The following is a 14,862-nucleotide window of genomic DNA, read 5'->3' as shown; positions in this document are numbered from 1 at the left end:
TTTTTTTAAAAAAAAAAAAATTGAAATAAAACAAATAAACAATTCCAAAAAAAAAAAAAAAAAAAAAAAAAAAAAAAAGTGAAATATAATGTGCACATTTTGTAAACATGTATGCATGACATGTGTGGTATAATATGTCTGTTTTTTTATAATATATTTATAAAATATATATATATTTAAATAAATAGTATCAGGTATAATATGATTTAATATAAAAACGGTTTATTGTAATCCTGCTGATGGGGCTAACAGTGGAAAAACAAACTAAAAAGTTTGAGAAATAGAGATTTGAAGCACGTTTTTGTAAATCAAGCAGCTCTGATTCTATCCTTAGCTGCCTTTCCTGATTGTGTTGTTTTATTTGATATATTTACTCTGCCTGTGTGTCAAGAAAAAGGTGAAATGAAAATTAAACTGAATGTTGTAACATGTACAGTAAACGGCTCCAGGTTGACCAACTCCAAAAATGTTGAGCATTGCAAAATGACTTTGGAAATCACTTGTTTAATAATTGTTTGCAGTTTTCACAGCTATACAACATATTGAATAAGTCACAGAAATAGAGGTTATGAAATTGTTGCATAAAATGTATCACATCTAGTGATAAGTCCATGTACAAGAAGTATAAAAATCATATATATATTTATATACTACATAACTATAATAAATTGGCAAGATGTAAACAGTTCATACATATGTGCATACATGACGCCTGCGTCAGAGGAAAAAAAAAAACAACAACTGAAGGCAACAAATGGTGAATAAATGTTGAGACAGTCCGTGAAGAATCATCCGGTTAACATGACAAGCCCACAACATGCATGTCCAACCATTCAATGAGTGTTTTCATCAATTCAGAACAACCTATAGACAATTCTTTCGAAAAAACTAAATGGACTAAAATAAGGCACTTTATGACCACAAAAAAAACACTTTTACAGGAAAAAAACTATCCCACAAAAGTTTGTAACTACCAAAACACAGCCCAGTTTAATGAGGCCATCTGTGTGTTTTTCTTTTTGCTTCGTTTAGCCGCAAAACTCCAACCTCGCAGGTCAGCGACGCCATTCTCTCTTTCCTAAAATGTCCAAGTGCTTCAGCGAGCTGGAGACGAGCTGACCTGTAAACAGTAACATGGAAATGCGTGGTTCCTTCTCATTTGGCCTCCACCTGCTCCAGCAGAGGGTTGGCCTCTTTCTCAGGCGTCTTGATGCTGTCTGTACTCACGATGCAGGTGGGCCGATGGCGATTGAGCATCAGTATGAGCTGCTGTCGTTCGTGCTTTAGCTCCTCGATCTGTGCTTTCAGCTCCGAGTTCATCATCTCTAGACGCTCCGATTCCTTCAGTGAAGAGTTGAAGGCACATCAATACACTCGTGCTATCTGTTGATACAGAACTGAGGCCAGTGTTGGGGGTAACGCAAGTTATGTAATCCGATTACTTATTCAAGTAACTAGCAAAGTAATGCATTACTTTTAAATTCACAAGAAAGTTACTTTTTGAAATAAGTAACGCAAGTTACTTTGTTTTCCCATTTATTGACTGACACCTATCCCGTCCCGTGGTGAGAGAAATTGGGAGTGAGGTACCGAGGCACTTTCTTTAGCCTGAGGCTTATTAATTTCACTTTTGGTGTGAAAGGGCGTTTACAGTTATATCTTTTGGGGCTTTTTTTGTTATTAAAAAGAAATACGCAAGCCCAGCTCAGGTGACCAAAAGTAACACAAAAGTAATGTAATGCATTACTTTCCATAAAAAGTAACTCAATTAGTTACTTTTTAATGAAGTAACGCAATATTGTAATGCATTACTTTAAAGTAACTTTCCCCAACACTGACTGAGGCTTTTACAGACGACTTACCCTTTGTAGATACTCTGTTCTTTCTTTCTTTTTGTTTCGACATCTTGCTGCAGCCACTTTGTTTTTCTCTCTCCTTCTTTTCCTCCGGTCTTCCTCTTCATCTTTCTGTATAACAGCAACAGCAAAATAAGAAAACGAAGGTTTTTATAGGTCTGTTTATACACTACATTACTTACAAAATGAGTATGTGCCATTAAAGTACTTTGTTTAGAAAACCGGTTTAAAACATTCAATTCACATTTAAATTCAAGGAACTTGCATGCAATATAAAAATTAATAATACAATAAGAGTAAAAAATTATGGAGCCAAGAATAACACTAATGCACATTTGTCCCTGCTGGTGAATTTAAAAACAACTGAGTATATTTATCATCATTAACAGCTTAATACTTTTTGACCACTAAGTGACATCGTATTTTGTTAATTTTCCAAAGTGTTGGATGGATGACGATTATGAAATGCTTGTGTAGCCCGCAGCAGCATTTTAGCTTTCATCGGAAGTGAGTAATAATAACGCCAAGTCATGAGCTTTAATACAAAATTTTCCATTGAATAACATTCAATCGGTCTGCATTAAAGGAATAGTTCACCAAAAATTGAAATGCGCTCACCCTCAGTTCATCCAAAATTAGGATGAGTTTGTTTCTTCATCAGATCTGGAGAAATGTAGCACTGCATCAGTGTCTCAGCAATGGATGCTCTGCAGTGAATGGGTGCCGTCAGAATGAGAGTCCAAACAGCTGATAAAAACATCACAATAATCCACAGCACTCCAGTCCATCAGTTAACGTCTGACAAAAGCTGAAACAAATCCAGCATTAAGATGTTTTTAATCACTGCTTCTGACCAAAATAATCCATAATAACGCTTCCTCCAGTGAAAAAGTGCATCTGCTGTTGTCTCTCACATCAAAATCCAGCCACATATTTGTTTAGAGCTGTTTTAGCTTGTAAACGGTGCTTGATCTGTGCAGATTTCTCTCCTGTTTTACTTTTGATTTAATTCTGGCTTCTCCAGATGTTAACTGATGGACTGGAGTGCTGTGGATTATTGTGATGTTTTTATCAGCTGTTTGGACTCTCATTCTGACGGCACCCATTCACTGCAGAGCATCCATTGCTGAGACACTGATGCAGTGCTGCATTTCTCCAACCCTGATGAAGAAACAAACTCATCCTAATCTTGGATGACCTGCAGGTCGAGTGTATTTTCAGCAAATTATCATTCTTTGGTTGAACTATTCCTATAACAGTAACAGCTGTTCAGTCAGTATGAATGTTCTCCCTCCACTGTTTTCCCAAACGAGAACCTGTTGCTATTCGCACCCAACATGCAACTAAATGAAAAGGCAGGGAATGTAATAACTTAAAAATAAATAATTCAATATAAAATATGTCATAATAATTGAAATGAATATGAGATGTAACTGCATATTTAAGTCATTATCTGTCACTGTGTAAAACTAGCTTGGGTAACACTTTATTTTAAGGTGTCCTTGTTGCACATGTTACATGTACTTACTATTATAATAACAATTATGCATAATTACATGCAAGTATCCCTAAACCAAACCCTAATCCCAACCCTAACCATTTAGTAAGTGCATGTAGTTCATTAATATTACTCAGTACTTGAATGTATAATCACACTGTAACAAGGACACCTTAAAATAAAGTGTTAACCATAGCTTGATATGGTTGGGCCAAACCACACTGCATTCTGCTTTGATGTTTCATTTACAGTTTTTTTTTTATTCAAACCCTGTGTCCCAATGTTCATCCTATCCATCCTAAATAGTACGTGAGATTAGAATAAGTGTGTCCGAAAGCATAGTACGTTAAAAAGAGTAAGCCAGAAGTCCCCGGATGGTCTGCTATTTCAGGTCGATTTTTGAAGTGTGGATCCGTGCACACTCTGATGGCTAATATTACCCACAATCCATTGCGCTTTGGTGAATGATTTGGTTGAGAACTACAAACATGAATAAAGAGCATAAAAAACTGCAAACATGGCGGATGTGCGCTACCGAAGGTGAAGTAGAGAGGTTTAAATCAGTGGTTCCCAACCCTGGTCCTTGAGGCACCCCAACGCTGCACATTTTGCATGTCTCCTTTCTATGATGCACCAATTTCAGGTCTTGGAGCAGGGCTGTCCAAACTCGGTCCTGGAGGGCCGGTGTCCTGCAGAGTTTAGCTCCAACCCCAATCAAACACACCTGAACCAGCTAATCAAGCTCTTACTAGGCGTAGAAACTTCCAGTCAGGTGTGTTGAGGCAAGTTGGAGCTAAACTCTGCAGGACACCGGCCCTCCAGGACCGAGTTTGGACAGCCCTGTCTTGGAGTCTCTACTAATGAGCTGATGACCTGAATCAGGTGTGTTTGATTAAGGAGACATGCAGTGTTGGGGTGCCTCCAGGACCAGGGTTGGGAACCACAGGTTTAGATAAACGGGTTTGAGTTGTAATGTAAACTATTACAAACATCTGTTTGGTCGTTAACTTTTAAATGCATTATTATGCAGAAAATCTGAGCAGAGTTCTCTGCATAAAGACCCGCGGCTCGCAGATCAACGTGCCTCTTCATTTCTCTCCGATACGGTAGGAAGTTAAATGAAATGAAATGTGGAGGATGTTAACTGTGACAAGATGATTGACAGGCCAGCTTACAGTGACAGGGTGCGTGTAATTATGCGACTGAGCCCATTATATGACATGAGAGTTTGTCCCAAAAGCTTGCCTACTTTTCTACTGCACACTCAAAAGCGTGTTCTTTTTCTTCACCAAAAGAGTACATACTTTAAGTAGGCGAATCGGGACGCAGCAAGAGTCTTTTGTTTGAACAGTCACTTTCTAGCCACTAGATGGAGTCCCTGCAGTTTGATAAGTATGCACAATATTGTGCCAGGTGTGCATACTAACAATGTGATGTAAGATTTACTTTGAAACTTCATTCAGAAATTTTTATAATAATTACAAAGTAAAGGCAAACAACAGTTAAACGTGCTTTTTTTAAAAGTAGAAATGCTGTAAAAATACTCCAATAATCTTTATTCACAACATTGAAAAATCATTTTTACAGTGCATGTGCTGGAGACGTTTGGAAAGAAATATCAAATAATGGAGTGAACAATAAAGCACACAAGCAACACTTAACTCTTTTTAATACACCTGATTGAATCCAGTTGATTAAATCAGTTTACAGCTCCGCTATCGGGTTTGGGTTTCCTGCAGATGAATCATTTAGATGCATATATGAAACAGACTGGCTCACACTGATGTGTACTAGCTCAAGCAAATAATACAACAGTGCTTCTTCCTACAGATGACTCTAAATTTGTTCTCCAAGCTAAAGGATGAAAGGTGCTCACCTCGGCTTTAATAGGGAGCGTCCGCTTCCCCAGCTTCCCCAGTAGATGTAACGGGGACAGCATGACCCCAAGGTTGCAGAGGTCGGCGTATTTCAGGTGTTCAGTCAGTGTGGTGGCAGAAATGCCCGCTAGAGGGCCCAGACTGGGCAGCGAGCCAGCGGTCACCGAGGGGTCCGGTATCTGTCCCGGCATCATGTCACAAACGCCCGTGACCACAGCTGCAGAAAAGAGTAGTGGCATTTATGAAAGAAGTTGTCTTTTAAATTATATTATTACACTCTGACTGAGGTTAGAGTTTGATTACACATCACTAAGGCCTTTTTAAATAGCTACAAAAATTACCTTAATATATTTTAGATTATATTCTGTATATATCTCAACATTTTTGCATTTGCTCTGAAATAGCCTAAAATGGTGATCTCTTTTTAACCAGAGAAACCATCATTTCAGCCAAACAGCCGCTGTGGCCCATTACACGCATGTTTTCTGCGAAGTTTTCACTACATTAACATTTAAGCAATGACAGTCTTTTTCATATAAGCTATATCACAACACATAAAAACAGCAATATTTACCAGCATACTATAACATTTTCATTTTAAACATGCCACTGCATTTCTGAATGACGATGCAAATGAATCAAGGATTCGAATCCGTTCATTCAAACAGTTTGAACTGATTCCCACAAATGAATTTACATTTATGTATTTAGCTGATGCTTTTATCCAAAGTGACTTACAAGCGATCTGTCATAGAGCCAACAATATTCGCAGTATCCAATGCCACGTTTATTAGAAAGCTAGATTAGGAAACAAGCTAGAGCAGAAGAGAAATTCAAAGCGAGGAAAGAAGCTGGAGCATTGGATTAGAGTTGTGGAGTGGTTAAATGCTGGTGGAAAAGGTGTGTCTTCAGCTGATGAAGTTGTGATTGGTTGGAAACTCATTCCACCAGAGAGGAACAGAGAGGGTGAAGGTTTTGGAAAGCAACTTTGTGCATCTGGCAGAAACTCTAATTCAAAACTACTTTATCCAAAGTCATCCATTGCATTCCATGAATACATCAGTTAACATATTAATATATGTGTTTTTTATGAACACATATTTGTGAAACACTCAATTTACCAATAAGTCATTTTCTACATGTGATAACATTCTTATGTTAAATTCTTGTGAAGTGAACAAAAGAATGCACATTACATATCCAATTGTACTGTAATTGTTTATTTATATGGAGTGAGGAATTGTTCCTGCTTATTAAAAATGAGAGCAAGTTACATTCATCTTGCATTCAAGTAGCAAACATCAGATCAGCTGACAGACAAGACTTATCAGAATATGTTTGCTTATATATATTTATATGCCTGTTTATTTTGAATACAGATTTATGCATTTATGAATTTTAGAGGATTGTATTATAATACTAGTCGCATATTGCATTCAAATGAATTTCTGCTAATAATCCTAAATATACTCTACTTTTTAATAACACACATACATTTATTTTGTGAGGTCAAATGACAAGCTGTATATCCTGTGCAAATTAACAATAAACTTTACAAGCATCCCTGAATTACTTTACAAATGTCCTGATGAAATAGTATCGCGTTTCGACTGATACGTAGCACACCGCCTCATTTGACATGAAGAATTTGTCACATTTGTGTACGTAAATTTAATTTGAATTAGTTGCGTCTATTACCAAGATTACCATGCTGTGTGGCGCTAGTTATTGTGGTAAAAATCAATCCACCTTCAAGATACTTTGCAATCTGATTCCTGAGAGACACCTCTGATTGTCAGCTGACAGACAAGACTTATCAGAATATGTTTGCTTATATATATTTATATGCCTGTTTATTTTGAATACAGATTTATGCATTTATGAATTTTAGAGGATTGTATTATAATACTAGTCGCATATTGCATTCAAATGAATTTCTGCTAATAATCCTAAATATACTCTACTTTTTAATAACACACATACATTTATTTTGTGAGGTCAAATGACAAGCTGTATATCCTGTGCAAATTAACAATAAACTTTACAAGCATCCCTGAATTACTTTACAAATGTCCTGATGAAATAGTATCGCGTTTCGACTGATACGTAGCACACCGCCTCATTTGACATGAAGAATTTGTCACATTTGTGTACGTAAATTTAATTTGAATTAGTTGCATCTATTACCAAGATTACCATGCTGTGTGGCGCTAGTTATTGTGGTGATTAAATCAATTGATTGTGGTAAAAATCAATCCACCTTCAAGATACTTTTCACGCTTTAGTGTCATCACAATATTTTTTCCATAATATACTATATCAATATGTACCATTAATAGGGAAGGAAATGCTTTCCACATGCTTGTTAGACCTTGAGATTAAATGTAAACTTAACTTTGTTTGTTCACAATTAAACTCCACAAAATATGATTCCTTTTAATTTAGGGCCATGTGAAATTTTTATTTTATTTTCCCCTAAATAATTTTTTCCATTTTATCAGATGCTGCACAACAGAACCGTATAAATTAATTTAAAATACCTTGGTTGTATGATATTCCTTGAAGTTATTTTTATTAGTAGTATTACTTTGAGAATTCTATTTTAGTATGCAATAGTAATATATTTGTAACACTTTACAATAAGGTTCATTAGTTAACATTAGTTAACTACTTTAGTTAACATGAACTAAGCATGAAGAATACTTCTGTGTAAATGGTAATTTCAACATTTACAAAAGCATTATTAAAATCAAAAGTTGTGCTTGTTAACATTAGTTAATGCAGTGTGAATTAACATGAACTAACAATGAACGACTGTATTTTCATTAACTAACATTAACAAAGATGAATAAATACTGTAATAAATGTATTGTTCATTGCTTATTCACGTAAGTTAATACATCGACCAACATTAACTAATGGAACCTTATTGCAAAGTGTTAAAAATATATTTCTGCCATAATTTCTTCAAGTTAAACCAGACTTTTGACGGCTTGTCGTGAAAGTCTTTCAGTTTTACTTTCAGGTTCAGTGTGTGTTTGACGGTAGTTTTTCTCAAAGCAAAAGCTGCTGAAGTGACTCTCAGAGCGATGAAGAGATGACGTTCATGTGTTCATGTCCTCATATAGTGAGACGCAGACGCTGAAAACACTGCGAGCGTCGCGTGTGTTTGAGTTTGTGTATCAGACGAAACCACAGCATTCATTCGCACAGAGACACGCAGAACATGCCGACTTAAACACATGCACTGACTGACTGTTGTCGCTTTTATCACTGCTGTGTGATAGACTTCAAAAGAAAAGTAATGCAAAGTAGATGATATTTTACAAATCCATGATTTAACGACTTATCTTTTCTAGAATCTTTCTAGAAAAGCAGCAGGCTTTTGTCATTGGAACCCATCATGCAGATTTTCTCAGACAATAATAAAGAACTTACCAACAGCCTACTTTTTTTGCTTTTAAAATAACCAACAGTAATGTTGTATATAATGCACTGCCCATTCTGCACATACAGTAAGATATCCAATATCTCTCTCCACATCTGACAAATGTACGGAATACGAGCACTTACAGACCCTTAGCAAGAGAAGCTACTCTTTTTCCTCTTTTTTATGTGAAAGGCACAAAACTAGACCCAGACACATTCTCGTTTAAGCCGTAGAGACACAAACTGAGAGCGTCAGCCAAGATCCGCCCGCTACCAATGTTTCCTCCGTCCAAATCTGCGCACTGTTCTCCGTGTCAGCCGAGAGGAATGTGGCCGCAGAGGAACAGGACAATGTCATCGGCCGACATAAGTCCTCCTCAAATCAAAACCTTTCAGATAAAGTGTGCATTTTGTGCATTTCACAAAACAATAAGTTTGAGAGGACATTCTCACAGCCTGTTCGCGTCACGCATCCTCACAGACAGATGAACTGCAGGAAGTGACCAACTGCATGAAAGTTCTTCTTGAAGAAACGGCCGCACGATGACACAAGCAATCACTGCCATATGTAAACCGCTGCAAGACACAAACAACACTTCTGACTCAGAGGAAGTTTAATTAGTCTTTACTAAGGCAAGCTATCATTGCTCATACCGAGAGTTAGTCATTTAAACAAATCCCTAACCCCAAGTAGGCTACTAACACGGGCACGTCGCTCGTCATGCATCATTTGTGTCAGAGATTGATGCCTTAAATTATGTGGCTTTTTAAGGAGAATTGTGAGTTTAATAAAATGAGTGAAAATGTTTAATTCAAGAAGGGGCCGAGTCATATCTAGAGACCTTGTTACACCAAATTACAGCAGCCATGAATATCCGGCTGAAAATGTATTTAATGTTTGTATGAAACGAAACATATAACACAATGCATGAAAACATTACCTGTAATGGAATCTGTTCAATGAAGGCTACTGCAGATGTGCTCATTCACAGCGTCTCTTGTCTTGTTGTTGCTGAAGTGCTTGTGTCCACTGCGGACTTATTTTTTTAATTAAATTACCAAATACACAACTAATTTTAAGCAATGCTTTTCTTTGTAAAATAACTCAATTCCATTGTGTTTGGAATGATGTGCACTCGTGTTCTCATCAGGGTTTCTGCTGATCATAAAAAGCATTAATTAGCTTAAAGCCTCTTTTAGTCTTGGAGCAGAAATTCTTTATATAGTCGTGGCATTAAATGTTGCATTCGCTGCAAAAAATAAATATCATCCTCTGTCTTGTTTTCCAGTGCAAATATCTAAACATCCTTAAATCAAGATGCATTTACTTGAGATGCAAAATTAAGATATAAAGTCTGGTTATATCCATTTTGTTTTCAGTTGAAACAGTTTTGGATGACCAAAATCATGGTGCAGTGCTTATTCAATGGTGTTTTTGATGTTGTCAGTGTTTATTATGTTCACACAACGTGGATAAACTATAACAGGTAAATTAAATTTGTGCTGTTTTCAGTTAATGTGTGAACAAACTATCAGTAAACATTATCTGTAGCACACCTGTCATGCAATAATCGCAATAAGCTTTGTGCTTTGTTGCTTTTGATATGAAACAAACGCTCAGATTTGCTGTCAATTTTGTCATGAAATACAATCAATAAATGTGTGGCTCTTTAATGTGTCGTAATATTCACTGAGTGTCTCAGTGGCTGCACAATTAATCGAATATATCATTAAAAAGTTGATATAAAAAGGGCCTTGATTTATATATATATATATACAACTTGTATAAAACATTTTGATTTTTTTTTATATTAAAAAAACTGATTTATTGATTATTAAATTAACTAGGTTTCGTTTCTTGACTAAATTAACATTTTAGTTTTGGTTTCAGTAAAAATAATAAAAATAATTAAAGTGTATTACTACAAAATATCACACAGATATACCACCCAGAACACCTCAGCAGCCTCGCAGAAACAGGTAAACAAAACTCAAAACACATTAAAGGGGTCATATGATGCGATTTCAATTGTTCCTTTCTCTTTGGAGTGTTACAAGCTCTTGGTGCATAAAGAAGATCTGTAAAGTTGCAAAGACTAAAGTCTCAAATCCAAAGAGATATTCTTTATAAAAGTTAAGAGTTAACCACGCCTACCTAAAACGACTCGTTCTAACACGCCCCCACATGTCTACATCACTATGTGGGAAGATTTGCATAACGCCGCCCAAATGTTCACGCAAAGAAAGGCGGCGTAACTTTTAGTCTCGCTGTAGTATTGTTGCTGCCGCCATGTCGTGAAGACGCTGTGTGCTTCGTTGTGAAAGCGAAACTACTTTGTTTGGTCTTCCAAAAGAGGACACGACTACAAATCAGTGGTTAAGTTGTATTTACAACACTGTTCCAGAACACTTCAACCCAAATATTCAGATGTGTGCAGCGCATTTTATGGAGGACTGTTTCCTGATCCTGGGAGAGTAACGTTACACTAAAATACCGGCTGTTCTGACTCACAGACTGTAAATATGTTTTAAAATCGACACGTTTCAGAAATTTGGGGCATAGAGGAGAAACAATAATGTACAGTATGTGGAAAATAATGTGTTTTTTTAACCTTAAACCACATTTCATTACACCAAATACACAAAATAATGTTCTTTTTAGCAGCATCATATGACCCCTTTAATATTTTGTTCCTCAGAAAATGTAGTTCACTAATTTGGAAATAGTTTCAGAGCTATTTGTACTTACCAGTGATCAAACTGCCAAATGTGAGACACGCAGCGTTGCATGCTGCTGCAATTAAAATATAGTAATCCGTACTGAGTGCACACTGTGCAGTGTTCAGTATGTAGTGAGCTTATATTCCATATAGACACAAACTGAACAACTAACTCAAAACCCCCGGATGCATAACTTCAGTCTGTATTTCTGCAATATATTCATCAGTAGCACGTGATCAAGCGTGTTTCATGAGCATGTTGGATATTCTGGGCTTTTAGAAGGTGTATGAGGTGAGCCGTCTTTCTGTCTCAATCAACACAAGCCGTCTCACTGAAAGCCCCAATGGAAAAACGATTTTCACCATAAAATTCACCATCTCTGAAACTTTTAGCACACTTCCAAATAACACTTCATACGAACCAGTCAAGACAAGTATGTATTGAGGGAATGACAGCATGAAGGATTTGGAAAAATAAACAGAATACAACACTGTTCTCTTTGTTTAGATTTGCACTGGAGAGTCCTATAGAGTGCTGTGATTGAGAGCGCCGTCCTCGCTAACACTCTCTCCGCTGCCACCGTTAACACATTTCATATTAATACTTTGCTCCATTATCACAGATTATGTGTCGCTCTAATTGATCGATCACCCCATTATTGTGGACAGCAGTTCTGCAAAGGTCCAGGGAGGAATGCGGTGTAACACGCTAAAGAAATGATGTGAACTGTATCCGTGTGTGCTGTGCATTTACATGCTTACTGGAGTATCATATTGTTAGCATAACAACATACTAACGTCTTACTGGAATCGATTGTAAGTCGAATCTCTCAAGTGCATAATGTGAGTAGCGCTATACTTCTGCATCTGTACGGCATCAAATCAACCATTCATGAGGTTCATTTAGTCCGACAAGGAAAAGCGCAATGGAAGCTTTTTTGAAACATGAAAGCGGAGTCATTTTTCCACTGTTTCTAAGTATAAAAGTCACTGAAATTTCATCCAACATCAGTGCTTCAAAACTAACACTAAGCAAAGCTTTTCCAGACATCAAATGACGTTTAAATTGTTTCTAAAGAAATACGTCTTGAAAGATTTCAGATAAGTGATCCACAAATACAGTAATGCTATCATATAGATTCTGCAGTACAATGCACGAGAACACAAGTCAACGATTTACGATTGGATTTTGCTGAAGTGAAGTATTTATTTTTAACAACAAGACTTAAAATAATGTATATGAACAAAAGAATTTGAATGCCTGCCCGTGTTTTCATTGTTGTTTCTGCAATATTTCATTATGCATTTAGCTACATTATGTAGTACTTTTAGCTCCACTTTCATCATGACATTAGAACTAATACACCGTTGTCGCTTGCGAAATCACAATGACGGCGCCGTGGGTGGAAACTCACAGATTAAGGGACGGTAATATTATAATGAGATCCCTTTGCCACGTCACCAAGGGAGCGAAATCAGACACGCTGGTTTTCTCAGACGCTTGCAGAAAAAGGCTTCCCAAAACAAAGTTACTGGGTTAATCTTTTTCACATTTCCTTGGTTGGTAGATGCACCGGAGACCTGATTATAGCACTTAACACCTGGAAAAGTCCGATTTTCATGATATGTCACCTTTAACACATTTGATCATGTTCAAATCTGTTCCACAGCATCTGAACATTTCTCCCCAAAACCAGCTCAGAAATCATTATGCGTGCAGTTATAATAGCACTCTTATGCAATGAGAAGCAGTTTCACACATTGCTTCCAGATTTTATCGCCCACTTCTTTTTGAGTGGAACTGAAACCCTTTACTGAACTACTGAAAATGCTTGCTGCGCATTGTTTATCTACAAAGAGCACCGCAGTTCATTTAACTTTGTTGTAATGCTCAGAGCATTCAAGGGGAAAGCATCACGCCAGACCCTTACATTGATATCAAATGCAAGAGACCACAGATATTAAAATATATACAAAGTTGATCATAAGAACTGTTGATTCCCTTAAGGTTCAAGATGCTTTTCGGATAATCTCAAACAATGCTGGGGAACATGATCATCTTGTTTTGTTCATGTCAGTTTCAGTGCTGCTGTCATCAAAGCAAAAGAGACCCACAATAAATACTGAAATGACACATTCTCAAATTCAAATATGACTTTTCACTCAAACTCTTATTTTTATTTATTCATTTATATTAATCTAGAACAATGCAAAATAGCATTTCACTAGTGGTCTCACACTTGTGTTACTTATTGTATATGTTAACCACTTATTTTGGATATATTTGAATGTTATATTTGAGTTCGTGTCTACAGGATTCACGCGCCATTACCACACAGGCATTGCACGAGCCTATATGCACAGTGACAGCGGACAACAGAGTAAAGCATTAATGCAAAGATAATCAAAATATGAACGTGCATATATGCACCACGCCCTACAGTGACTCAATGATCTCAAAGCGGAAGTTTCTCTTATGCAACATGAACTTCAGCTTACAGCGGTGTCGAGTCTTTCTGTCCCAGCATCACCATCATCATCATCATTAACGCGCTATATTAGGAAGTGAGCATTCCCTATGTAGGCTACAACTAGAGATGGACATGGCCGAGTGAAATGCGTTCAAATCTGGAAATAACGAGGTATTTAAGTATGCAGCCATAGCAATAGAATACACTGCTGTTATTCAAATATGAAATGCCCACGTTACTTATTTTGCAATGTACCATTTTGCGCTTGCATACACTTGGGCTGTGTCCCAACACCTAGCGAGCCCCCTACATGCACTGCATTTTTGCGCATCTCGGGGGCGCAGCAGAAACAGAACGCGCGCACGATGCCCAAAAACGCTGCTGCGCGCCCGAGATGCGCAATAATGCGCCCTGTCTAGGCGGCTCTCCCCGCTTTGAGACACAGCCATGGAGAAACGCAGCGGCCGGACTCGAAGCCGTGCAAAAGTTGCCAAAGTTGCGCTCTTACCTGACTTTGGTCTCGAGGTGGGCGAGTGGAGTCCCTTTGTGACGTCAGCCGGAGGTCGCGAGTAGATCTTGAAGAGCGGGGATCGTTGCATCAGCTCGGGTCTGGAGCGCTGATCCCTGATCGGGAAGAGCGAGGAATGCGGAAGTCAGACGTCAGCAGGGAGGATGAGAAATGAGCTGCAGGGAAAACACACATGGAGAAGTGGAGAAGCCAGGAGCAGGCTCGCTCCACCCCTTAGAAACCAGAAAACAAACATTGCGTTCACCGTCAGCGCTTTACATGCTCTCAGCTGCCAAGCTGAAGGTCCTTGAACAGTACAGTGCTGTGGTGACTGATATGTACCAGGAGCATTCCTAACCTTTCACCAAAAAAGCGTCCCCATGTTTAGATGCTGTTATTATGGATGCATGATACATGGATATCCATAAACCCTTTGCCTGCAATGCACAAGCTGCACCAACAATAGAGTTGCTTTGTAGGTAAACATCCAGCAATTGGAGCTC

The 14,862-nt window shown here is 37.6% G+C and overlaps 1 protein-coding gene across 2 annotated transcripts; it reads right to left on the bottom strand.

Annotated features, from left to right (window-relative positions):
• Positions 1-537: 537 nt before the first annotated feature.
• jdp2a (Jun dimerization protein 2a) lies at positions 538-14,621 on the bottom strand. Of its 2 annotated transcripts, none has more exons than XM_016278320.1 (4): positions 14,360-14,621; positions 5,231-5,448; positions 1,863-1,967; positions 538-1,341 (listed from the first exon to the last, which is right to left on the bottom strand). In XM_016278320.1, exons 1-4 carry the CDS (start codon positions 14,448-14,450, stop codon positions 1,156-1,158), a joined length of 600 nt encoding a protein of 199 aa, XP_016133806.1. In that variant the 5' UTR covers positions 14,451-14,621; the 3' UTR covers positions 538-1,155. The 2 variants fall into 2 exon arrangements, with proteins under 2 accessions (XP_016133806.1, XP_016133807.1); XM_016278321.1 differs by lacking the exon at positions 14,360-14,621 and adding an exon at positions 9,602-9,675.
• Between the last annotated feature and the right edge of the window lie 241 nt (positions 14,622-14,862).

The sequence above is a fragment of the Sinocyclocheilus grahami genome, unplaced genomic scaffold (genome assembly GCF_001515645.1).
Source record: "Sinocyclocheilus grahami isolate Dianchi unplaced genomic scaffold, SAMN03320097.WGS_v1.1 scaffold120.1, whole genome shotgun sequence".
Classification (NCBI taxonomy): Eukaryota; Metazoa; Chordata; class Actinopteri; order Cypriniformes; family Cyprinidae; genus Sinocyclocheilus; species Sinocyclocheilus grahami.
This window is presented reverse-complemented; position numbering and strand designations above follow the sequence as displayed.

Bases quoted from the DNA above. Each gene is read 5' to 3' on its own strand.
- jdp2a (XM_016278320.1), bottom strand. From the start codon at position 14,450: ATGCAACGATCCCCGCTCTTCAAGATCTACTCGCGACCTCCGGCTGAC. The intron at 5,449-14,359 runs GTAAGAGCGCAA...TCTTTTCTGCAG, and splicing joins CACCTCGAGACCAAAGTCAG to CTGTGGTCACGGGCGTTTGT. The intron at 1,342-1,862 runs GTAAGTCGTCTG...TCTTCACTGAAG, and splicing joins GAACAGAGTATCTACAAAGG to GAATCGGAGCGTCTAGAGAT.